The sequence below is a fragment of the Syngnathus typhle genome, linkage group LG15 (genome assembly GCF_033458585.1).
Source record: "Syngnathus typhle isolate RoL2023-S1 ecotype Sweden linkage group LG15, RoL_Styp_1.0, whole genome shotgun sequence".
NCBI classification, from domain to species: domain Eukaryota; kingdom Metazoa; phylum Chordata; class Actinopteri; order Syngnathiformes; family Syngnathidae; genus Syngnathus; species Syngnathus typhle.
Window position 1 is genome coordinate 2,207,156 of NC_083752.1, and position 26,145 is coordinate 2,233,300.

Here is a 26,145-nt window from a genome sequence, read left to right on the forward strand (position 1 = left end):
TCTGGATTTTTCTTTTCTTCCAATGTGTGAAATTTAAAACATTTAAATATTCAATATTCACTCTTTTCTGCAGGTTTTAGACAGAAACAAAGAGCTATAGGATTGGAAAAAAACTGTTGACTTTATTGTATAATTGGTCTGAAGTCAAATCACTTCCTGCCAGTCAACCAAATAACAACACAGAGAATTCAACATGGAATCAAAGAGGTGAAAATATCGACACTGACTACAGAGCGGGTGTAAGTAATACACAAGTCATATCAGAAACTTTTTTCCACCTCCTCCCACTCAAACAAATATTGTACATTGTTTGTATTTTTACATTGCACTGAAATACGAACAAAGCAATACGCCATACACACCAGCGAAAATTGATCGGCCCTTAAAATCGTTAAAGATGATACTTTATACAAAATAGACTCTTATCGACCGCTACGAGCGATTCGTCTGGCTCCGGTCGATTTACATTCGGTTTTATTTTTTTGCCTTTTTTTATGGGGGGGGGGGGGGGGGGATGTTATAAAGTGACCACTATGTCCTCGCATCATTAGCGATCCAAAGCCGGGACGGTTCCAAGAAAAAAAAGATGCCTTTCAAAATAAGTGCTACTTAAAATGTACCGTAATTTTCGGACTATAAGTCGCGTTTTTTTCCATAGTTTGGGTGGGGAGGTGACTTATACTCAGGAGCGACTTATATACATATATATGGTTTTTTTTTCCACTTTTTTGGGCATTTTATGGCTGGTGTGACTTATACTCCGGTGCGACTTATAGTCCGAAAATTACGGAAACTGAATACTTGTTATCTTTAATTGTTGGCTCTTCAGCTTTGGACGCAAAATCTCACCTCACCGATGCTCCACAAAACGCCTTTCAAACCACCACCCCCCCCCCCTTCCAAACCTGACATTGACTTCACAAGACAGACATGTTGAACAGCTCATCATCACCACGTTTACCTTTTAGCACAAACCGACAACAGCGAGAGAACATCTTGACTACTCGGCTATATTGAAAAATATTCTTTCTCTCCTGATTTGGAATTGTTTCTTTTTTTTTTTTTTTTTTTATGGCTCTCTGTCTCCCATTTTGTTTAGTAGATATGATATGCATATATGTTAAAGCTTAGCGCATTTTGGCAAGTAGAGGGTAGGGGCGTTTTATATGCTGCTGTTTTGGTTAGCAACAGAGTTTAAATGAAAGTGGGCTCAGCAGTTAACTTGAATACGAAGAATAGCATAACTGAAGTCTATTATGGGTCAATAGCACTATGAAGTTCCTTTGACATTGTCTTTTAAGTGGTAAACAGTTTCCAAATGTCTCTTTTTTTTTTTTTTTATTAGCTAGACATACATTTTGGCATGTCCCACACACCTTTCAGCTAAATTCAGCGTGTAAAAACGGGTTAACTTCTAATAAATCTATTTTTATTTTTGTCTCAAAGGCACCACATGATGAAAGAAGCGTGATTTTCCCTCTAATAACGACTGGAGTCAACACGTTATTTAAAATAAACAACAAACAAGGCGTTTTGCACAATTTGAAGCTGTCTGCACTGCACCACGTATTTTTGTACACTTACTAGACGCGGCTGGTTGTTGAGCACGGAAAAACAAGTACTTCTCTGTGTGTGTGTGTGTGCGCCTGAAGCCTGCTGTGCCGTTAGCCCTAAGGATGAGGTCACTATGGCAACACCCCCTACTGCACTGTTAACTCTTTCCGAGCCCAATAATAAAAATCAATTCTAGATTGTGTTGTAAAAACAAAAGACATTATCCATCACTGTTTGACAGGCACTCTTATGAATGATGTGGATATAGTGCGTATGGGAGCAGTATAAAGTTGTAAGTTTAAAAGCCATCTCTAAAAGCAACCATATTTAATGTTACCTGCATGTTATTATAATAGCTCATATTCAGTACATTGAAGCTGGTGTACTTGTGAGAATCTCATAGTATATGAGCACCCTGCAGCAAAACGGTCACATTTGGAGCATCACGCACACTCAACACATTCGCACACAAGGCCATAGGAGAAAAAAAGAAAAGAAAAACACAAACCAATAGAAGCCACCTATGTCAAACCTCCTGTGACTTTTAGCACCAGTGACCGAGCCTGAGCTTTTTTTTTCTTTTCTCTTTCAATATGATTTTGCATCTCATTTGAAAATAGCGGAGCAAAGAATAGAACTTTGTGACTTTTTTTTTTTTTCAAAACATCTTACAAAAGAAAAAATATTTTATATATTATATCTACATATAAATCTCTCTTTTCTTTTAAAATGGTCTCTTGTGTCATGATGCCTTGTAAATGATTAAAGGGTTCAGTCACTTCCTGTGACACTATCAAATAGAGATAAATGTTGATTCCACATTCGTGAATAAGAATTTCAAACAAAAATGTACATAGCTCATCAAATGGGAGAAACAATACATCACTGTTATGTAATTATTCCCTCTAAATTTATGACTTCATTCTTGGAATTTGGAAACTTTTTCAGTGAGATTACAACATGGCAAACTTTTCCAAAACTGATTGTGTACATGATTTTTTATTTTTTTTTCTTCTCACTCAAGAATGTTTTCATGCTGCGAAATGTTGAGGGCAAAGTTGAGCATGTAAAAACAAAATACCCCCCCACGAAAAAAAAATCCCACTCAGATTGAACAGCTATGAATTTGAGCTGAAAGGCACTGATTTCCCTTCTCACTTGTACGTACTGTTGCTAAATGGACTTAAAAGCGCAAGTGTGTGCAATACAACAAGAGGAAAATATATATAGATATTTTTTTCAGTCGCTGAGATTTTTTTTTTTTTTTTAGGTGCTGAGTTTTGTCGCTTGTTACAAGCCGAAAGCAGCTCAGGTATACTATCACATATACATATAAGAAAGATATTTCATTCAACATTACATTCCGAAGGTCAGCGGTGGATGATTGACAGCGTGATCGGGATGTGAATGGGTGTAACCACCAAATTGAGAGGAGGGAGCAAAAGATACATTTCCTCTAAAGATTCAAATTCAGAAGCCAAACCTGAGCGAGGATGTGGCGCTGGATAAAGTGGCGAGTCGGTGCGGAGGGAGGGGGCGATCGGTGGGGAGCGTTTTAAGGCATGGCTGGACACCCGACCATTCTCACTTCTGATGAAAGAGCAGCTGCTTGACGCTGCCGTCTTTGATTTTTGGTATCTGGTTGGTGATGATCTCCGTCAGCATCTCGGGGAACTCCACACTCAGCGTCTTGTTCATGAACGTGAAGAAGCAAATCTGAAGGAGGTCCTCTACCATCTACAAAAAAAAAGATAATATATCGATATTCTCTTCACCAAAATTGTGTGTGTGTGTGTGTGTGCTCACCCCCTGCATGGAGTCCAGTAGCTTAGTGAGCTGGTAGAAGCGTTGCCAGTTCTGGCTGGTGTTCTCCTCTCGCTTGACGATGGCTTTCCCCAGCTCCTTAATGTACGTCATGCGGATCTCATCGAACACCGCCTGACTCTTCAGCCCGTCTTTAGGCACTGGACGCACATAGCAAAGTAGAAAAAAAAAACTTTGCAAAATGCCACAACGGCTTACTATAATATTAAATACGTGCTTTAAAACCTGTGTCTTGTTTCCACGGTCTCTGACAAGCAATTACTTTTTCCATCTTTCAAAATCCATTCTATAAAATGTGAGCATTTGCAGGAGCTTCTAAGCCCCCCATGGGAATCTTGTGCCGATGTTTGATTATGCTAATGAACTACCAGTCAACACAAACATGTCTCCTCGCAGAACGAACAGGTAAGGCCTGCCTTCGGGGAGCAGTTGGAAATAGCTTTGAATTCGCCGTAGACATAACTGTTAGCTTGCCAAACATTCCCAGTGAGCTTCTTCTGTTCATCCATCATATGCATCTTTACTTTGCCTATTTAAGATCAACGTTACGATCAACGTAATTACCTGTGCTGAGCAGCAGCAGGACTTTCATACACAGGTACTCGTCGTAGGAAACGTCCAGCCGCACAAACTCCGTGCAGATCTTCATCATCTGCTCGCATTGCTCTGTCATGTAGGGGAGCTTCATGCGGTCTCTGAGGAAAAGCAAGACCAGGTCACATGGTAATGCTGCAACAGTGGGGATTATCATCCAGCCATACCCAAGTATGCATAAAAGTTGCATGAATAGATAAATAGAGAGCAAACAATACGCACTGGTTGATGACGAGGTCGGGGGCGAAGCAGAGCATCCTCCCGTTGCACTGCTGGTACGACCTCCAGCCCAGACTGAAGGACATGAGGAAGAGCCACGAACACTGCAGCAATGTCATCTGGTCATCCAGGTGCAAGTTACGAAAGCCTGCGGAGGACAAAAGTGACTCGGCATGAGTTTCATTACAACAACAGCGGAATTTTGAACACTGATATTTTTCACATCATATAAAGCATGTTTTTTTTTTTTTTATCGGATTCATCTGATTCATTATTAGACAATATCATTTAAAAAATTGTAACGTGCACACACACACAGACAGACAATAAAAAGTCAAGGAAACAAGAAGCAAAAAAAAAAAAAAAAGCTCATGTTACGTTTTCATCATTTTTTTTTCTTTTAAAGCGAGAGAAATGTGAACTGTGGCTATTGTGGAGCAGCATTAGCAATCAAAAGGAACAAATCCTCAAGAGAATACTTTCAGCGATTAGCAGGTCATGTGGCTGCTTTCTCATGATCAGCGCACGGCAAAAGCAGCACTTTCGATTTGCCACGGCTCCTTGTCGTCTTTCGGCCTTTAACTCCTTCTTCCCCTGACCGTCTTTTTTGTGCACCTCATGACTTACGTGATGTCCTTCTTGCGAATGTCACGCAACGAATAAACGATGTGTAGAATAATGGAATGTGATCATATTGTACTCGCACACCTTGAACACTGTCAGCTTTTGCTGCTACTGTAGCAGAAGACAAAATGAACCTTATCTCGGCCTCATTAATGCCTCTTCGCCATTTAACATGATGAGCTCAAGTGTGAAGTGCCGATCATTAGGTGTCGCCTCGAGTGCCGACAGTGCCGACGGTTTGATTTGGCTCAATCACGTTCATCCATCCTTTCGCCAAATGCTAGCGCTTCTCTTTGCAGGTGAGGTGAGGCATAAACATCATTTCAAAAAAAAATATGCAGAATTTTTTTTATATTTCAAATGTTTATATTATAATGATTTAGGTGTATTTGATTTCCAATGTTTTTGGTTATTTGTTCTTTTCACAATAAACCAATGAACTGATCATTCATGAGATAAAAACATTTGAATTATAAAAAAAATTCCAATTGCTAAATAAAAGAGATTAAACTAAACTATACACTAAAACTGCACATTTGATCAAATATTAAAATAATTTATTCAATGTTTTAAAACCAAAATGGGCATCATACTAAAAGTGTCTGAAATAGCGTTTTGTTTTAATTGAAAAATAATTGAATGAACCAATTTTAGGGGGGGGGAATTGCAAAAGTCATGCAACAGGACTACTGGACCCCTGATGACGTAAATGCTCGGCAGGCAGAAAGGCGGGGAGAGAGAGGAAGAAAGAAAGTCGCTCGCACACAAAAAAACGTTTTCATTGTTTTCTGCCCAGACTTGGCTCCCATTTCCACCCGCCGGCGTTAATTACAAGCCAGACTGCAGACGAGAAGGCGAGCGAGGCCCGGCCGGAGCGGCCTCTCATTACCTGGCAGCGACTTGGCCCACTTGACGGCGGAGATGACCTGCTGCCCGCCCAGCTTGTTGAGCGTGCTCATGAGGCGCGAGGACGTGTCGGGCAGCGTCACGTCGTAGCCCGAGTAGATGATCTCGGGCTCGATGGCCTTGAGCACCGACAGCATGGCGGGCACCAACTGGGGCATGCAGGTGGGGATGACCGCCACGGGCATGGCGGGGGCGGGCTCCGCCACTCTGAGGCTCTGCTGCTCTCTCCTCTTTAGCTTCTTGTTCTTCCTCGCTGGTGGGGCATGAGAAGATGGGTCAGTATAAATGGAGATTCAACCCACGCATGTCGGATGATCTTTATGGCGGGCTTGGGCACACATCTACAGTACACCCCGGACACGCTTCCATGCTCTCTCGCTATTTTTATTCCATCTCCTCCCTCTTCCAAGGTTACTATGGCAACAGTGGTGTCCATCAAATTCCTCTTAGACTTCCTTCCTTGCCTCACACAGACACTGCATTGATGATTATTTTCAATTCTCAACAGAATCTCAGGCTTCTATGGATATCTACTGCAGACTTTGTATTTTTGCCCCTATGTCTCATGTATTTGCTTTTCTTCGTGTTCTCTAACTTTTGACATAAAGTGACATCATCAATTCTAGGCATTAGTGAAGTCAGCAGCATTATTTAAATCAATCAGATCTTTGTTTTCTGGCATGGAATCAAATGCACTCATAAGATATTGATTGGTGAGCTTTAGCGGTTTAGCGCGAGAGGCGGTGACCTTTGGACAGAAACGGTCTGGTCGAAAATCAGGTCTTTGTGCTAAGCCAATTTGTCGTCTGCTTTCGAGTCCACAAACTGGAGCCGTGTTATTTTCGATTCGGCCGGGTCTTATTACCGCCACTTTGTGCGCTAACATTGTGAATGTGGGTTGAGGTGCACGGGATCATGTTACTCAAGCGGAAAAATGTGGACAACGGTCTGAAGATCATTTCCATAAAATAAAACACTTCCCAGGTGTCTTACCAACAACATATCTGTGAAATGTGTTGGTCCATAAAATTTTAGATGAAATAGTTTCCAATGAAGTTATTATTTAACATTCATGGTGAAGGACATTAACTCCATTCAAATGAAAAACAATGTTCAATGTACGATGAAAAGAAAAATACATATATACGTAATTTAAAAATCCTCTCCCAAATTATAAATGTTTACCTTCCAGATTCATCCCAGCCTGAAGGCATTTGCGGAAGCGGCAGGCTGGACAATTTTTCCTGCGGATCTTATCGATGATGCAGTCGTTTCTGCCTGCGCACAAGTAGTTGTGCTGACCTGTTTCAAAAAGAAAAACAAAAACGGGAGAAAAAGAAAGACATTAGCAAAAGAGGGCAAGGGAAGGATTAAGCTCAGCAACGTCACAGAAGACAAGTTCAAGTCTGAACACGATTCGTGATAAGACATAAAAGCTAACAATCAGACATGCACATTCCACATTCGAAGGTTGTTCCTTCTCAAACTGGCGGAACACGGACCCTCCCTCTCCATTTGCACAATTGACGTGTACTAATTTGACAACAAAACGCTCCAAGCGTGACATTTAGAGGTTGAACATGTTTACTTTTATAGATCAAGTGACGCGTTGTCTGACAAGGAGCCATGGAAACTGCTTGCCTAGAAACACGAAAGCCGACTTAAGCCTTTTGATACATAAAAATGACTTTTAGTTCATATGGGCTGCCCAGAGGAACAGCAAGGAAAAAGTTCAAATGTGACCCAAGACACAATTAATCGACCAGATAATTATTATTAATTTTTTTTCACGGTCATTCAAAAGGTAACGTTACTGAGCCACTCGCTATAAGCTGTTCCAAAAGTATGTTGCATACTTTAAGTTATCACGCGGGCCTATTTTAATCCTCTTAAATAGATTTGCCTCAAAGGGAATAAAGGTCATACGTAGTATGATATTATCTAAACTACTCGTACAGAATAATCCACATGAGGACGTTACAACAACAGTTTGCAGGGAAAAAAAAAAAGCAGTGTAGATTGAGGATTAGCGATGCCGTGTCCTTTTAGCTAAAATAATAAACGTTGATGTTGAAATCCAATGCATAGTTGCTGTTACATTGCGCGGCCTTGTGTGAGTTTGAGTTCTGTCTGCTTCAGCGACAGACAATCCAAGAGTGACGTCATTGGCACAATGAAGTGTTGTTGAGAACGCGAGCAGGTGGAACAGCGGCAGGTTTAAAAAAAAAAAAGAAAGGTCCAGCAGTTTGAATCAGTCCGCAATCGACTGCCAGAAATCGAATTGCAGCAAACGACGATGTAAAACAGAAATTGGTGGTGTCACAAGTGACAGCAGATGCCAAGTCATATTTGCTGCTTGCTCACTGACAGTGGGTAACTTTTAACCCTGGAGTATAATGAGAAGGCTCAAGCGCCAGCAGCTGCTTGTATCATTTATTTCTCAGCGATCGTGGGAAAACACAACGGTATGGGCAATATAGAAAAAAAATTGGAACCGAATGGAAGTACATTCAAAAATAAATAATATGATACCGTAATTTTCGTACTATAAGTCGCACCGGAGTATAAGTCGCACCAGCCATAAATTGCCCAAAAAAAGTGAAAAAAAACCCCATATATATGTATATAAGTCGCTCCTGAGTATAAGTCGTCCCCCCACCCAAACTATGAAAGAAAAACGTGATTTATAGTCCGGAAATTACGGTATATGCAATGCAACAAATTCCTTTGCAGATTATGTGAATAATTGACGGGCATAGTCAATGGTTTGTTGATTAAAAGGAAGGTTTGGAAATGGGCATAGTAAATGATTTGTCGATTAAAAGGAAGGTGTGGAATAAAATAAAAAAAAAAGTCATATTTGCTTGAAATCACATGATAAATATGATTTGTGGTACCCAAAAAAATATTGTCATCTCTTTCTCTGCTTGAGGCTTGATTAGAGATCATCATATGGAATCGAGACAATCAGCAGAATAATTGTATGGCATGAATTTACAATGCAATTAAATCATAATCATATATAGAGCGCTTTTCTGGACACTCAAAGACGTCAGCTACATTATTCAGGCGCTCACACATTCACACTCGGGTGGTGGTGAATTAGAATCTCAATTAGATACACAAATCAACTTTACCGAGCACGTTGAACATAGTTCAATTACTTAAGCAGTACACTGTGTGCTTATGCTAAGGCGCACCTCGTTAATCCCAGCAATACCAATAAAGCGCTCCATTAGCAAAAGGCTTGAATCCACATTTTCATGCAGTGTGAGGAGAAGTGGCTGAGCGTGTTTGTAAGCAAAGGTACAAAACATGGGCTGGGGGGGGGGGGGGGGCGACAAATCATCAGAATCATCCACCGGAATGATTAGCATTATTATTGGTAAAAGTTGCATTTATTTACCATCACTCTTTTGTCGTGCTCTCCATCCTTCGCCATTGAGGAAAGGACCAGAAAATGGAGAGGGCAGGTGGTTGTTTGAGGAAGGATGTGAGGGGGTGGGAGAAAAAGAAAAAAAATATAACAGATGTAACATTTTTCTGAAAAATAAAAATTGTCCAACCTTTCAATTTTGAATTGCAATACATCACACACACACAAAAGAGGGTACAGAGGCCCAGTTATCACAACTTGTTTTGATTTTGTTAAGGTTGTACATGTGGGGGTTAGACATATCGCAATCATCAGGTTTAATTTGAAAGCGTTTTGTCCTTTTCAATATAAGTTATGGTTATCGGAGGGCTTTAAAAAAGTCTAAGCGATCTTACTTACTATAAGAGTCATAATTTGCTTCTTACATTTAATTTTTTCTGACAATTGTTTTACTTATTACGTGTAAAGTCGCTCTTGGATGTTAAAGGTCGATGTGTGAGCCTTGCGAGCATGTTTCTGTGAATCCCAAAAAACCGATGAGTCATACGGCAAAGAAAAGAGTGAAAACATGTAGTCATGCGAAAAAATAGGCCAGAACTATTGTCGAAAGCCACAAGCTATGCAAAAAGTATGTGATGTTTGTGCAGTCAGGGGAAGGGGGGGGGGGGGGGGGGCTTTGCATCACAGAGGCTAAGGGAGGTCACAAGCAACGGGGGTCACCGACCACCAATCTGTGGGAAAAGGCCGGGGCCCAACGATACGGCTAAATCCACCTTTCCACCAGGCGCTACGGTTAAGTTCGCCAGACGCTAAATCTAGGTCACCCATGATTAGCTTTTGTCACATTGATCAACAAGAAATTGATCAACAAATTCAGCAACCCCACTGTAGCGCTCGGTGGAAACGAGGCAGGAGTGGGCAGTTGAAGAGAAAGACCAACCTTCCACGGCCCTCTTGAAGAAAACCTTGCAGCTGCCGCACGTCACCACCCCGTAGTGGCATCCGGAGGCTTCATCCGAACACACCAAACACACTTTGTGGCTCTGTCCGTTGGCTTTGGATGGAGAACTGTTGGACTCTGCTCCTGTTCTGGGTGTTGAGCTAGAAAGCAAACCGGGGAGAATATGTATTTATATTTGCATCAATGTACGGAAATCTGGCATGTGTGACTGTGACAAATTCAAGACAGGCTGATGTTACGGCGGAGTTGCTAAGAGACACGGATGGTGAACGTGAAGGGAAAACCAATAAACATCTCGACTGTGCTGCAATTTCTCAGATTGAGCTTGTCTTTTAAAAAGTAGCAAAAAAGGTTCTTCTACGCCGTTAAAGGTAAAACCGTTGAACTGAACCGTTCTGAAAATATCATCCATTTATCTTGATTCTTTTCAGAACAAGCAAGTCGTAATTCGACATTTTTGGAGTGAAACGCTTCCAAAAAAAACACATTAACAAATCATAGGAAATGATATCCTTGCAGGGCCAGATGCAGTTTTGAGTTTTATTTTTATTTATTTTTATTAATTTTATTTGATTCGAAAGAAAACAGTCAAACCTGCAAGACAAACTTTGGAACAGTTTGATTAGGAATCGCACAACCTTTATTTGCTAGCAAACAAGACAAACTGAAAGTTCCTGTTCCTGTCAGCAAAGATACACAAAGATAAATTTGACTCCTTTTTTTTCTGGTACATTAAAAAAAAAAAACAAAAAAAACCCGGCAGATGTGAAACTAAATCTCTTGCAAAGCCTCCCAAACTAGCACTTCAGCCGCTATTACAACCCGACTATACGTATTTAGCCGACTGGGTTCAGTGCCAACATACCCGGTAAGATTGACGCTAGGCAATACATCAATGTCAAACATTCATCGCGATGCAAGCAAATTTTTTTTTTACAACTCTAATGGGAATGTTCTGTACCTTCTGAAATTGGTAATGATCCAGAACATGATTTTACATGCAGGCCTTGCTACTGATCCACTTCATACTCTCCTATGCAGCAGGTTGGTCCCCGCTGACTTTCTTATTCCATTATTCATGTACATAGTGCCAGTATGCATAAATATTCACACGCGCGCCCGGGGACGAAACTGACACTGGCCAGAACTCGGAAGGAAGGCACCGGCTTATGTCAAACGGAGCGCGGCTAAAGAAAGTGCCCAAGTGTTACGCCTTGGCGCAGGACCAGTTAAGTAAGTTAACTGCGGCTGAGTTAGCGGCCAACTTGGCTGGATCTCTCTTAGCGCACACAAGGAAAGGATGATTCTCTTGCCAGGACTCTGACAATATACAACTGCTGTTAAGATGGTGTAAACAGATGATGGGTGGGTTGGGGGTGCGGTCCGTGGTGAGCAGGAAACTCATTCCTGGAGTCTGGAATGAAGAGTGTGACCCTTGCATAACAGAGATGCAAGAGCAAGCATGTCAAGTTAACCAGAATATGGATCTTCCATTCGTTTCATTACAGTATAAGCAATTTGAACACAAGCAGGAACACGATGTTGCATTGCGGGGGTCAAACACAAACTCATCCACCAGTATTGTTTTGTCACAGCACTGCCCTCCAAGTGACTGGTGACCAGTCCAAAGGATACTCTGCAAGAAGTCAGAAGGGATTGGCTTCAGTTCACCGTGACATTTAAGGGGACATAAAATACAGGGTGTTCCTTAAAATCGACACTGTCTGACCGACCATTACTCATTTACTGTATCTCGTCGTGACCTTTTTTAAGTCATCCATGCCTCACTAGGAACAGTACATGAATCGATATCGCAAATTAAGCCAAACAACGGGGATTTGACCTGTGACACGCTATAGAGATTTGACAGCACCTGACAAACATAACATATATTGTCCATGCTGCACCTTGTTTACTTTCTTTCCACGTCAATGGAGAGGCTGTGCAAAGACTTTCGGGCGCTCGGCCTTTGGAATGAAAGCTATGTCAGATGAAATCAAACAGCACGGCAAAGTCGAATAAACAACACTCTCGTCGTAATCAGTACGGTAAAAAAGGAGACGCCTCGCGAGACTCATGCAAAATAAACAATATCAAGTTTGATCACGTCATCCGTGCAAAATATGCTCGGGACTCAAATGCGTTTCATCTTTTTTGAATCTCTTTGCAACAAAGGATGTAGCAGATGTAGGAGGCTACGCTACCACTTCACGTTAGCTTCCGACTGATTAGCTGGTCGTGCCAGTGATAAAAATTCATGCAAATGCAATGGATCTTAATGGGATTGGGGATGAAAGAAAACTGCTGCAATGGATTGGCTTTATAACAAGCGCGGATGCCGTTCTAATCAGGATATATGACAGGAAGTGAACGCAATCATTGTATTTCCTCTATCCATGACGAGCTCTTTCGCCGATGGGCTTCATTGCAACACCGAGTGCATGAGTGTGTCTGAGCTCTTTGGATCCAATATGCAACTTTAGCTATTTTACTGTACTCTTTTCACTTTTTCTTTCGTTGCCTCCTCTCACTTCCTCTTTGTGCATCACGACAGTCTCAGCGCTCCCTCCCCACCACCTCCCCTCGCTTACCCCATCTGCCACCGTTACGTAATAATATTAGCGCTCCCTCCTCCCACGCTTTTTAGTGTATCGGCGGCGCTGTGCATGGGGGTCAGGCGATTCATGGGATTATCCAACTCACCTACCCGGGGACGAGCACACTCGGCGTGCTTGCTTTCTGTGTATAGATATAATGTTGAGTTGAGGGTGGAAGGCCACTGAGATAAAGCTCGCCTTGTTTCAGAGGGCCTTCATGTGATCTTATGACGATACCTTCATCTTGTCAAGATGCTATACGACCGCTCTCCAACCAACCCCCTAAGGCCCAATGGTTCCTATCATCCGAGTGTTGTCACTCCGATGATCATTCGGCATCATCGAGCTTTTTCTCTCTTTGTCTTCCCGTGACGCGACACCTTCGGAATTCTTCGGAAGCGCTCACCCGGAGTAGCGGGTCCATTGTAACGTGACTCGTTAAAGTTGCAATATGTGGTAATGCTGGTTCGAATGAATCTCAGTGGCTTTGTAAGACTGCCATGACAACGCCGGAGCTCTTTGCAGGGCATGGTGACAACACAATGTGCAATTTCAAATGCCAGTCTACAAACATGAAATGTTAGGATATTAACCATCTCACAATTAGTTCATAATGGACTAGTTCAGTTGCTTTTGGCAGATTACTGTTTGGGTGTGTGGTGGGCCTGATAGCGGAGGAAAAAAAACGTCCTTGATACGTTATGAGCCTTTCACACTTGCTGTGATTCAGCTTTTCTTTTTCAGCCAGGTAAATGTTTCTTTTTTTTTTCTTCGAGCTAAGACGTTATGAAACCTTTAACAAGGACACTCAAAGACGCATCACAGCCAGGCCCTCTTTTAAAATTAATTTTTAGCAGGCAATCAGACAGATTCTTAAATCCAGGCAGTATGCTCGTGCTGATGAGGCCTATCAATCACTTTGACCAAAAAAAACAAAACAAAAAAACCAACTCACGTGCATAGATATATATCCTAAGCCTCTAGGGAAGAAAAACGAATTTCTGCAAAACCAAAAACGTTTTTGTGGATTCAGGGAAAGAAAGTGAAGAGTGGGACAAAAACAGGCAGTGTTCCGTGTGAACCACCCAGAGGGAATAACCAATATCTCCTTCCTGTAGTTCAAAGATCTGAGCAAAGATCTTAGACAGGTACTTTTTGGGCCAGCTTGAAGCCACATGATTAAACCCCATGCAGGGTTTTGAAATATAGACAAATGAATCACATGATGGAGAGAGACCACAAAGGACAACTCAATCCCTTTATTTGAGCTTTTTTTTTAACTCAATAAAAGCATCAGTTTGATTTGTGTTGCTTGAAAATTGAATTTCATTATGAGTCACATACTGTGCATAGTTCATTGTGTGTCTGTGTTTTCGTGTATACTAAGTGTATTATGCACATATGTATACAAGTATGTGTATATGTAAGTATATTAACACACTTGAAATTGTGTGTACGGGCATCTATATACGTGTCGCCGGGAACCTTCACTTTCCCCCCGCAGATCCAATTTGCTGCTGACACATTGAGTCTTTTAAATCAGACGGATGGCCAAGACCCGAGGCGCACAGAATCCATTTCCCCTCGCGTCGTTATTGGCTTTCATTTAGTTTTCACTAAGCAACCTCTCTCAACCAACCTCGCTCACACATTTCTGTTTCTTTGGGGCAAGAAATAAAAGTGAAAAAGGTTCATGCATTATAAATATAAAATTTGTCATTTTTGCATTTACTGTTATTTTATAAGGAATCTAAAACTTGACAGCCATATTAAACAGTGACTGTGCCTACTATTATATGAAGCAAATGAATATAAATGCATAACTAGCTACCGACCATGTGATGCACACAAAACAAAAAGGGAGTGATAAGGAATGCTAGAATTTATTGCACTATAAGCAATAAATAGCAGCAAGTGAGGACAGGGGTCGATCAAAAGTTTCGATGTCAGTATGAGGAGCAGGACGTGATAATGGACACATGCAGCTTATACTGAAAGTAAGGCAGAGCAGTATAAATGAGACTGACTAAACTTTTGGGTCTGACTGTGAGGGTGGAAAACAAAACCCGCATATAAGCGAGTGGGAGTACTGAAACAAACGTCGGCATTAGAGTGCTGGCGACGGCTGACTAATGGACAGCGGCATTAACATCCTCCCACCATTACCGACTGTACATAAATTAACACAAAGCACGCTCGCAGCTCATCAATTTAGGGCACTCATCTAACAATAATTAGAAAAGGAGAAAAATAAATGCGCTTTTTTTTTTTTGCTTGTCAGTTGATGTTTTGCAAGGCACAGGATGAGACTCAAATTGCCAAGGCTCAAATTTGGTGCAAATTGGACAGAATCTCTCGGGATATTTTAAGAACATTTGATTAGAGGCCTTTTAAAACCAACAATAATTTTGTTCAATTTCAAACGAAACAAAAATAAAATAGGGCCAAATCAAATCAGGGCCATGTGATGGCTTGGGCCGAAAAAGCAGGAAGCAAAATCTAGGTCGGTCGTGTCGATACAGGCTGAAAAGCAAGCGTGCTGTGGGAGTTCTTTTTTTTTTTTTCTTGCCAATCAAAGTCCAAGTGCATGAAAACAAAACAAACAGTTAAACAACACTTAATTTATTCAGAAGCCGTGCAACGTGATCCACCGAAGAAGAAAACGACGCTTTCTAATTAGAGTCCATATGAGACAAATGCTATTTGTACTAACCACACACACACACACACACACACACACTCTTGATAAAATGTAAATCAGCCAATCATTAACTCTCAGAGAAAACGTCTTTCACAGTCTCTTATCTCGTCCAGCGACTTGAGGCACATCGATTCACTTCTCGAGGAGGAACGACATGATTTACAAAAGGATATGGGAGAAAATACAAATGTTCAAAATATGTCTGACCAGATGTGCTCCAATGTGCCAGTTTCATTCCTATTTTAGAGGAAAACAACAAGCATGGCTTAGTTCGATTCATGACGGGGGTCAATTATCCTTGGAGTCATCGCAGAAAAACATCGGATGGCGGGAAACAAAACAATTATCATTATCTTCGCCTCGTGAAAGTTCAACAATCGTTTCACCGTAAAGCAACGAGTTTACGCCAGTCAGAGAGGGAGACGAGGTAACCTTCCCGACTTTCCATCCTCTGGTCGACAAGTTCACGCTGTCAACGGTAAACAAGGCCAAGCATTCATATGCGACTGGAGAATACGACAAAAATGCTCGATTGTTATTTTTTCATCATTTCCATTCCAGGGCTGAATGACGGAATCAATTAAATCGGAAGGTCCTATTGTTATTTCTCGTTGATATCGTCCAGCATCCAAATAGGTGCCACTATTGATGACTCTTCCATGTTCGGCCAACATCTATAAAAGAGAAATGAAAACATCTTTTGTTGGCTCTTAAGGTCTTTTCTTGTTTCCAAGGATGAAAATACCATCATCTGTCACTCTCCCATCTCAGATGGTATGATGCTCACTTCATTTCCGATTGCATCGCCCTTTCTGGAAATGGTGAATATAACTGACCTTGGAGTTCAGCTCCATAGCAACGGCGCTGAGGGAACAACGTGACTAAGCGAGCTTGTCGCACTCTCGCACTGTTATTTATGTTGCTGCTGCTGCGATCCACCTCGCTGTAAGTAAGGGAATATGGGAAAGTTCTTGATCTGCAGGTTGAGCCAGTCTAATTCAAGAACAGACGGGGATCAGCAATTTTGTCTGGCTGTTATATAACCGTGGGGCTCATTTACATAATAACACACACACACACACAAAGCATTTGCAGCCATTAACTGATCAGCTAGCTGGGTGAAAATCTAGAGCCACTTTCAAATGATGGCTTTTTGGGAGAAAAAAAACAAAAGTCAATAGGTAAGCAGAGCTGCATTGAGATTTTTGGAACACACAGATTAGCGTCGACCTATAGCAATCATTTCTGATAAGTAGCACTGGTATTTATTTATTATTATTATTTTTTTAAATCTAAACCATGCTGCTCAAAACAAAATGGGTAGCGTATGATTTAACAGTAGCCCTGACAATTACGGATACCTATGTATGTCGATGAATCACCATTTGTGCTGATTGACAACAATCATGACGCACCTAACAACATTTCATTCTCAGGCAAATTGCTTTTCTAAATGATTTTTTTTTTTTCCCCCTTTGCTTAATAACAATGCGGGCTAAAATGAACAGGTTAGTTGTCTGAGTGTGAGGAGATGGAAGAAAGGAAAGAGTTCAGCTGGGAAACGCTCGAGTGCTTGCTGTAATTCATTAAAACCAGCATGCAGCGGCCGAGAGGAAGATCAAACATTACAAGCAGCGAGTCCGGACGGTACTGCACCAGTCTTGTTGCCATGAGTGTGCGGCAGATGAGCCGGCATGACGTTCGTCACAAAGCAACGAATTTGAAAGTGACTCATAGTTGAGTTTCATTATTAGAATTATTCTATTCATATTTCACGTGTCGTGGAGCAGCATGTCGACATAATTTAGTGTAACATTGGTCAGTACCATGATTTTAGGGAATTTCTTTTGTTAGTGCATTTCCCAGTACTGATATTATAATGCGGAAGGAAATGAGCACCAATGTTATGGTAATTATAAACCTTCGAACAACACTTGTGTGACTAATGAGTAAGCTTGAGACCACAAAGAAATGTCATACTGTACAGAAAGTCAGGTCAATGGCAAAAAAAAAGGGGGGCTGTTAAACTTGGATTGTTTTTTTGGTCTGCTGTGGTAAAACAGTAACCAGTGAGTCAGGAAAAAAAGAGAACATAAACAAAGGTGACCCTTGCACAAGATGTCAAGAAATGACAACACAGAGGAAAAGATGGTTAATTAAAAAAGAAAAGAAATACAGAAGCAAGAAAAGACGGGGGTGATGGAAAAGTACAGTCGGTTGAGACGGAGACTTTTATTGCTGTAAACATAAATGACGTGGGCAAATATAGACAGAGACTTTGCTCTGACTGAATTGTGGCCTAGTTACTCTGAAAGCTTATCTTGAATAGAATGCACATTTCACATTTGATTGTTATCAGTGATCTAGTTTTATTGACCTCAATAAACACACGGCTTCACAATCTAATGGCATTCACTAGCAAATAAAAAAAAGGACAAGAAAATGGAACTTTTATGACGCTGAGCGCTATTGACTTGACTATATGATTACATATTGTGGTTTTGGATACTTACAGATCAGAGACATTCTCGGCGACAAGAATGTCAATTCTCAATAAGGCATGTATTGTAACCGCTAACAATATTTTCACATGCTGTATATATGAAAGCGTTCCAATGATTAAAGACTAGGACTGAATCATTCTAAAACAGTCTTTTTGCTCTCAATTTTGCAATTGGGATTTAATATTGGATTAGATTTTTCAATCAATAATAATGCAATCATATCTGTGGCTTGATTACTTTCTCTTTTCATATTTCACAAAACAATGATTTGTAAATTCGGTCAAGGGAACCAGAGCCTTTTATTATTATTTGATTTTTTTTTCTTCAAGACAAACAAGCTTCTTTCAATTCTGGCAGCATTTTTTTTTGCTCAACCCTGTGGCATGACAAACTCAATAATAAATGTTTTTTTTCAGGACAGATGCTTTTAATAGTAATAGAATAAAGGGCATGCCTTCAAATACAAGAGCCATTGGGAGAGGACCAAATCATTTCTTTCAAATGTGTGAGAAAAAAAATCATCTACCTATATTAAAAGTGGCATGGTTCCTTTCAGAGTTGCAAGGCTTTGCCTGTGTCCCACTTCAGAGTGTGTGCCAGTCACACCGATCTTGTTTCACTTTATCATCCTTCTCATCACGTGAAGTGAGTGACACAGGCTTAACTGACAAATATGCGGAGGAGCTGAACTGTCGGCCGGGTTATTTATCATCGGAAATGGGTGAACCTGTTCAGCAGGTTTAACACAAAGTAACAGACGGTAAAAGTGACTGATTGCTAACTATTTTTAACCTGCAAGTAGGTACTTGTGTTTCATTCTGCATAAAATAAAATAAAATAAAATAAAAAATCTTAATCTTAATCTAAAATCTAAAAATATATTAAACAAAAAAAAAAAAGTCAAAACTAAAATACTGTTAAGCTATATCAGAAATTTCTATCAGTGGCACAGATTAACCAGCGAGAACTGGCGACTTAAATATTTTCATCGCAAGCTTGAGTGTGTTTAAAAATAGTAGCCAAGCCTTGGCGGTAGCCGTGATGAGAATAGTCTAGGCGCAGACACGGGAGCTTGCTATTTTAGACAATGACCGCATGACAGACTGAAAAGTGAGTCAACAAAGCGGCAGATTAAATGATTTCACCTTGAATCAATGCAAGGCCGAAAGAAAACGCATGTCACGTTGTATTAAATATCGGATTCAATTGAAAAGAAACATTCAAGACCATTTGTCTTTATCACGTGCACGTTTTTATCGGATCATTTCATTTACAATGGTTTAATCCTCGAGTCCAATCAAATTAAATGATCTCCCTGCTGTCTGGGAATGTTCTGAAGTTTTGACACCGAGGTGAGTCATGTTGCCATGTCGATGCCAGATTGTCAGCCAATCATATGAAAGAAAACAAAAAACTAGTCTGGAGCACATTTGCGTAACAACGTCAACAATGAACTCCCTAAAACGAGGTGCTACATCTTCCAGCATCAAATAGATACTAGACGAATAATAGCTGCTTTTGTTGTACCGAGAAGAAATAACTCTGAAGGGCTTCCTAAAGATTCCAGACAGGTTTTAAAAGCACAAACCAGATGCCTTGCATACAGTGACAGTGCAACCGATTGCTTATCAAACGGGCCAAGTTGAATTGTCGGTTTTAATAGAGTTGACCCAGAAGGAAAAGTAGGTCACCTGGAACACGAGTGTCAAACTCAAGGCCCGGGGGCCAGATACGGCCCGCCACATTATTTTATGTGTCCCGCGAAGACAAATTGTACATCAAATTCATATGTCAATATTAAAATGACTAATTATTTTCACTTTTAAAAAATAGATATATTGTTATTACCATTCATTTGTTTAAAATATGTTAACAGTTTTTCTTAGTCTCTGTTTTGAAAACTAGTTCTTCATCTAGTCATTCGCTAGTTTGTTGAGTACCGTACACTATACATAATTTGAGACATTCAGACATTTAATTGGGTTGGCAAATTCAATGGCCCTTTGAAGGAAACCATGACTATGATGCGGCCCGTGACAAAAATAAGTTTGACACCCCTGACCTGGAAGCTTCACAAAGCCTCGGCCCGCACTGAATCTCATTAGCCTTGTGTTGACCAACAGGAGATGAGGCAAGTGGTTGTTCCCCCCCCCCCCCCCCCCCCCCACCCGGCTGTCGTAGCTTGTCGCGGTTACATAAGGTGCAAGACTGAGCAGCCTCTTAAACGTTTGCCTGCGCACGGACCGCAACCTTGGCCCGGGTTGAATTATTAACCGAGCGGCGGCGCAAGGCCCTCAGCTATCGCGCGGCTTCCCGTGACCACGCACGTGCGGCCCGCCAACTTCAATTTATGGGAGCAAATGATGTCAAAGGGATGAGGTCGACGCTGACTTTTCGAGTTAATCTAGCCAATACAAACACTTTCGCTCTGTTAACGTTCACCCCAGTGGTCAAAATTCAAATGCAGAGGAGCTAGTAATTATTAACGGACGCAAACGACACTCAGTGGAAAGGTCAGACAACTAATTGGGATGAATGCCAATTACATCCACCGCCAGGACGTGCATGAAATATATTACTAAGATGGATGCATTTGTAGTGATGGAGCGATTATCGATTAGCTGGGCCCATATTTGGCATTTTGTCGATTATCAGCAAAACAGCAAAAAACAGAACGAGGACTTTGTATATTAAAATGCTTCTGTCAATGTTGATTTAAAGAAAAGCCCTGCAAGGCAGATTTTTATTGAAAACCTGATATGTGCACCTATTCACTTATGTAACCAATTATTTATTTAGTCACTTAATGAATTGATTCATCAAGAGTTTGGTAGAGACTTTTCTTTTTTAATATAGTCCAAGAGAGACGCGTAAAAACGCACTAGTTGCAGTCAGACCAAAAAAGGCCCTAAAAAGTCAATTCATATGATAGCAACGAGCACATTATAAACATTAACACTGTGCTTCAATTTAAGACAATAAAAAAAAAAACTGCACTCAAAATCAAACCTTTAAAAACAGTCTGATCTAAAATAATAAATGCAAATGTAATCAACTTCAAAGTTAAATACAACTGAACTGATTTCAAGAAAATATCAGCAATAGGTTTGCATCTTTAATTCACTTTCTGAATCAGTCCTTGCTGTAGGTGTCAATTGTGGCGACCAGTCCAGGCTGTATTGAGTGAGATATGCTCCAAACTGTAAAGCCAATGAGGCGCTATAGCAAACATACCATAGGGGATCATCCCACGTGTCAGTCAGACACACGCGGACACACTATCATATCTATGGCCCAAGGCTATAAATCGAACTCATTTCAAGCTGACAAACTTGTTGACCTCGCGGTTGAAAGTCACAGATGCAACAATCCCTCACTTGAAAAACACGAACCCTCTGCTCAGCTTTCCACTCGTTCGCAAAGGCAACCTTGCAATATGACATCAATTGGTCCCCACGTGGACCTCAAAGCAGCTGACCTTCAGCGCTCTTAAAAGTGCCAAATAGATTTGACTCTTTTAACTTGCACGCAGTCATCAGGTCGCACAGAGGGGCCGAGCGATTTCCACGGTTGAGGTAAGTGAGCCACTTTCCCGCAGGACGTTGGAAATGCACCGACCAGCCGCTTCCTCTGGGGTGACACGTGTGGCGTGACTCCAACCGAAACTGATGACATTTTTAAAAAAAACTACAGGCGGTTAAAAACCACACCCTCACAACAAAGTTCATTGAATAAGTCAATGCGAATTGTATTAATTGGTTGTAAGCAAAAAAACCCCCAAAAAAAACAGCTGTGCAGTTAAAGTGTCAATTTTAATCCATTTTTCTGATGAATTCAAGTTTGTCATTGAAAATCATGAATTAGTCACTTCAGTATGTCAAAGCGCAAACTACATGGATGCAATCGATAGTCAGAACTGCCATTTTAACTGATAAAAGTGACTTGTGAGAATTCTCTGACCCCATTAGTGGCGACATAAGCAACACTGAGTCAAACTACCGTAATTTCCGGACTATAAGTCGCGTTTTTTTTTTCCATAGTTTGGGTGGGGGGGGCGACTTATACTCAGGAGCGACTTATATACATATATATATGTTTTCTTTCACTTTTTTGGGCATTTTATGGGTGGTGCGACTTATACTCCGGTGCGACTTATAGTCCGAAAATTACGGTAAGAATGTGACAACATCATTTTCATGTTTGTTTAGGGTAAAACAAAACAAAAAAGGGAGACAGACTAGATAGCTGAACATTGCCAAAGGCATATGTTACAAGCGTGATGATTTATGGGCGGGTTGGAAACTTTTGGCTCAACGCATGTCAGGGTTGCTTTGTCGACACGTCCAAGGGTAAAAAAAGAAAACCGATAACAAAAATAGCACGAGCAGCATGTGTTGAAGCGACATTGTGCTAAAGCCGCTTTCACTTTCTCAAACGCACACTCACGCTTTCCTACGGGGAAGTCACGTGATTAGACGGACTGCTCTCAAATTGACTTCAGCAGCAGGGCGCTTGAGGTTTCACCAAAGTAAAGTGGGTCAATCGAATTCCTAACCTCCGATCTAACTACATTTGATGCAGAACCGATCCAGGCTCCGCAACCTTAAAAGTGATCAAACCCAAACGAGTGTATTCAAACACACGTAGCACTAATTTTATCCAATTAGTATGACCTACGGTGGAAATCAAATTTAATCCAGCGCTGATCCAGGATTTGCGTACACTGTCAAATCAAATGTCATCACAGAAAACATTTGGTATATTTATAGCTCTGGTAAATGTAGGATCACAATATCAATATCTAATCCAGATTTAGCTATTAGCCATTTTATTAGCAAAACCTGGCACACCACCTTTAACATGGTATCTTGGCAAATTGTATCCAATTCGATCTGATTGCATAATGATTTAAAAGTCATATATCATCTTGGTGGACTTCTGCAGCTCAAGATCGACAAGGCTAAAGATGACAAAAGCAGATGAGACATAGTAGAAAAAACTGCAAAATGTCACCTACCAAGAGAAGCTGAGCGGGTACGTCGACAACATGGCCGTGTTGGAGAGCCCATCGTTGGCCCTTTGAATCCCGGGGGCCTCTGCGTACCTGTCGGCTCGCATCCAGCTCTCCCCCAATGCCGGCACGTTTGAGTGCACGCCAAAGGGCTTGCGCTGTTGTTGGCCCACGTTGGTTCCGCAGGGGTAGCCAGCCGCATCCACGCTCATTGACGAGGACATCGGGGCTCCTAAATGAGCCGAACTCATGCCTCCGTGGAGACACTGCGACTGGCAGAAGAGAGGCTCTTGCTTCTCCTGCTTGACCACGCCGGGAGTATGAATGTGGGCAAAAGAGTGGCCGGGATCCTTCTCTTCCTTGATGACCACACTTGAGAGAAGAGACGGCGGTTGCTGATGCTGGTGCTGAAGCTGGTGCGGCAGAAGGTGATGCTGCTGGTGAGGATGGTGGAGCATGGCGTGATGCTGCTGGCCGCCGTTAGCATTGTGACAGTTCCCGTCATTGGGCACTTGGGTGGCTTTTGGTAAACCTCCGATAGGTCTTCCGCCGTCGTACAGGATGTTATCTAACTGAGCGACTTCGGAATCCAAGTCAAAGTCGCTGATCTCTGGCAGAGATCCCGGAAGGTCCAGGTCTTTCCAAAGCTCGCTGTCTTCAATAAGGTGACTGCCGCCTGTCAAATTGCAGGAAGTTGCGGAGGGAAGTCCGCCATAAGAGCCCAATTCTTTACCCAGGGAGAAGTCTCCTTCCTGTTTGATGTGAGCGGGGAAAAGGTCGGGCAGAGGGAGGTTTCCCAAGATGGGGGTGTCGATGATAGATGTGGAGCCCGTGTCCAGATCTCCAGTATTCTGGCTCAGCAACGCCAATTGGTCCTCCATGCTAAACGCACCGACATCCTGCTGCCCTTTTTCGAGTCTGATCATTTTCTGGCCATTTGTGTCTTCAAACAGGGACTGACTTTGCTGGTGGGAGTCGAAGAAGCTTCCGGCGGGCTCCCGGCGGTCTTTGGTTCCACCCCCGTTTGGGGCGGTCGGGCGGAGTGTGCCGAGCAGGGAACCGGTGGCGGCGTCGGCTGCCTCTCTACATTCTCCGCTTCCCAACTCCGTGAAAGTCAGGCAGTCGTCTCGATTACCGTTGCACTTCAAGACGTCCTGATGCATTTTGCTATCTTGACACGCCAATGGGGGTCATTCCCAGCATAGATGCAGAAAGAGGGAGGAGAGATTGTTCGTGTGAGTAAAGATCAGCATGGAATGGATTCAATTATTTGGAAAAAAATCAGTCAATTGCGGTGATCCTATTTAGTCAAACCACAGAACTGCACTGTGGTGCCCTGACAATTCAAAATGTTAACATAGAAGAACATTTCAAATGGATTTGAAGACTAACTGCATAGGCAGGGGGACTCTGACTACCACAAGTGCCCCGCATTGAAAAAATGTCAATAGCATCAAAGAGGCCATTTCCTGCCCTTACGCCCACGCCGGAACATGGCAGCTTCGCAAATAGCACGCACTCATGATCTGAGCTGTTTTAAAAATGAAATCATGAATCTCGGGTGGGCTCTCTACCCTATCCTGAAATGATATCACATACTTTAAGTTGTACGTTAAATGCATTTTCAGATGTACGGACCATTTACAGAATTTTAAAATCAACTCACTGGGAGCCAGCTGGAGTAATAGCAATCTGCTCTGAGCTCTTCTTTTCAGGTTAGGACCTGAGCTGCAGACTCAATGAGGAGCAGCGTCCAATCAAAAGACCGTCGGTCTTGCATGACGTCTTTTTATCTTAGACGTTGCTCTTTTACCTTTACTCTCTCGGTTGCAATGCATTTTGCAGAAGTACGTCACAGATGGGAATGTTTCAATGGGAAATGTTGGGTTTTCCACGCTTACATTGCATTGCATTGCATTGTTATGCAACATTAGTGCAACCTGTTGGCTGCCTGGCCCCACTGCACCCATCTCACGCCTATTGCTTTTTAAACCTCGAATCAACGCAGTCAATGTTACAAGGTGACATTTTTTATCTTTCTTTCTTTAGAGAGATGTGGACTTGCGTTCCTGAGTGTTCCTTACCTGCTGTTTGGAGAGGGATGCAGACCTCCGTTTTAGGTCATGACCTGTCAAAACTCAGTGAGAAACACCGAGGAGCGACGCAAAGTCGGAGAGAGGCAGAGGTGAAATAAAAGACAATCCTGCAGGGAAAAAGCAAAAAAAAAAGGAAAAAAAAAAACGCTCGTCCTCAAGTCACGAGTAAATATTCCCTGCTTGGTAGCAACTATTTGAACTAAAGTAAACAAGGTCGAGGGGGAGATCCGAAACTAAAAAACCTCGCACCACTTTTCTCTGTTTAAGAAGCAGGAGGTAAGGAAAAGAAATCCACAGGTAAGTCCGACGGATCCTCTAAAAGTGTCGGCCCGTGTAAAGTGACCGCCGAGCTTGACACGCACGTTAAAGTTATATAAGGGCGAGCGAGTGTGGAGCGCGGCCGCATTCTGCAGCCAAGTCCGGGGTAGGCAGGGCGGACACAATCGAGACCCGTCAATTCTCGAAACGCGAAAAAGCACTTCCGCTCTTACCCTACCAAAGTAAAAGCGAAAACCGGAAGCGCCCCCGCTCCACGTCTTGACACCGTATTTCAAACAGCGCGTTAATATGCTGCTCGCCTCCGTCAATTCACAACAAGGACAGTGATGATCAAAAAAGTCTCAACGAATGCCAATTCTAAATACTTTTGTTTTATCTTCCTGAGCTTGCCTCGGTGTTGCTGTGGTGACTTGACGTAAGCAGCAAGTTTGACACTTCCCGGTGAACGCCCCTTTCTCTGCAAACTCTGCTGAGGAATCTGTCAAAACGTGTCCTCGCTTCTCTTCCCTCACTGTAAAACACGCGCTCGGTGCAAGACTTGCTGCGCCAAATGACTTAAGCGTGAATTTTTGAGCAGAGCTCGTTTGCGCCAGTCCGGAGCTTTTTGTGCGTGGAAGTTGCGCGCACTTATTTTGTCCATGACAGGATCTCATTAGAAAAGAATATAAAACAGAAAGTGCTGTCATTTTATTTGGATACTTCTTATTTGTATGACCAGCTCAATGTCAGATGAAAAACTCCCAGCTTTGACACTTGCTCGTCCTTCAGTTGAAGGTCCAAAACTATCGCAAAAGGCCCCAACTGCAACTCATGTCTTCAAATAACCCATCCATCCACTAATGCCCAGATAATATTGTATTCCTAGGACAAGTGCCCGAATAAAACCTGAGCGCCGTGCG

At 42.0% G+C, this 26,145-nt stretch overlaps 1 protein-coding gene and 1 long non-coding RNA gene across 4 annotated transcripts; both read right to left on the reverse strand.

The window, feature by feature from the left end:
• Positions 1-102: 102 nt before the first annotated feature.
• Positions 103-25,450, reverse strand: LOC133168205 (glucocorticoid receptor-like). 3 transcript variants are annotated; one of them, XM_061299595.1, is made up of 10 exons: positions 24,956-25,443; positions 22,878-24,042; positions 10,038-10,198; positions 9,128-9,154; positions 6,907-7,023; positions 5,705-5,974; positions 4,195-4,339; positions 3,943-4,073; positions 3,361-3,518; positions 103-3,291 (listed from the first exon to the last, which is right to left on the reverse strand). In XM_061299595.1, the coding sequence occupies exons 2-10, from the start codon at positions 24,032-24,034 to the stop codon at positions 3,139-3,141; spliced, it is 2,319 nt and encodes a 772-aa protein (XP_061155579.1). In that variant the 5' UTR covers positions 24,035-24,042; positions 24,956-25,443; the 3' UTR covers positions 103-3,138. The 3 variants fall into 3 exon arrangements, with proteins under 3 accessions (XP_061155579.1, XP_061155580.1, XP_061155581.1); XM_061299596.1 differs by lacking the exon at positions 24,956-25,443 and adding an exon at positions 24,538-24,856; XM_061299597.1 differs by lacking the exon at positions 9,128-9,154 and having other exon boundaries at positions 24,956-25,450.
• LOC133168245 (uncharacterized) lies at positions 15,262-18,357 on the reverse strand. The gene is made up of 2 exons (XR_009718172.1): positions 16,193-18,357; positions 15,262-16,030 (listed from the first exon to the last, which is right to left on the reverse strand). It is a non-coding gene; the product is annotated as an uncharacterized LOC133168245 (long non-coding RNA).
• Positions 25,451-26,145: the final 695 nt, after the last annotated feature.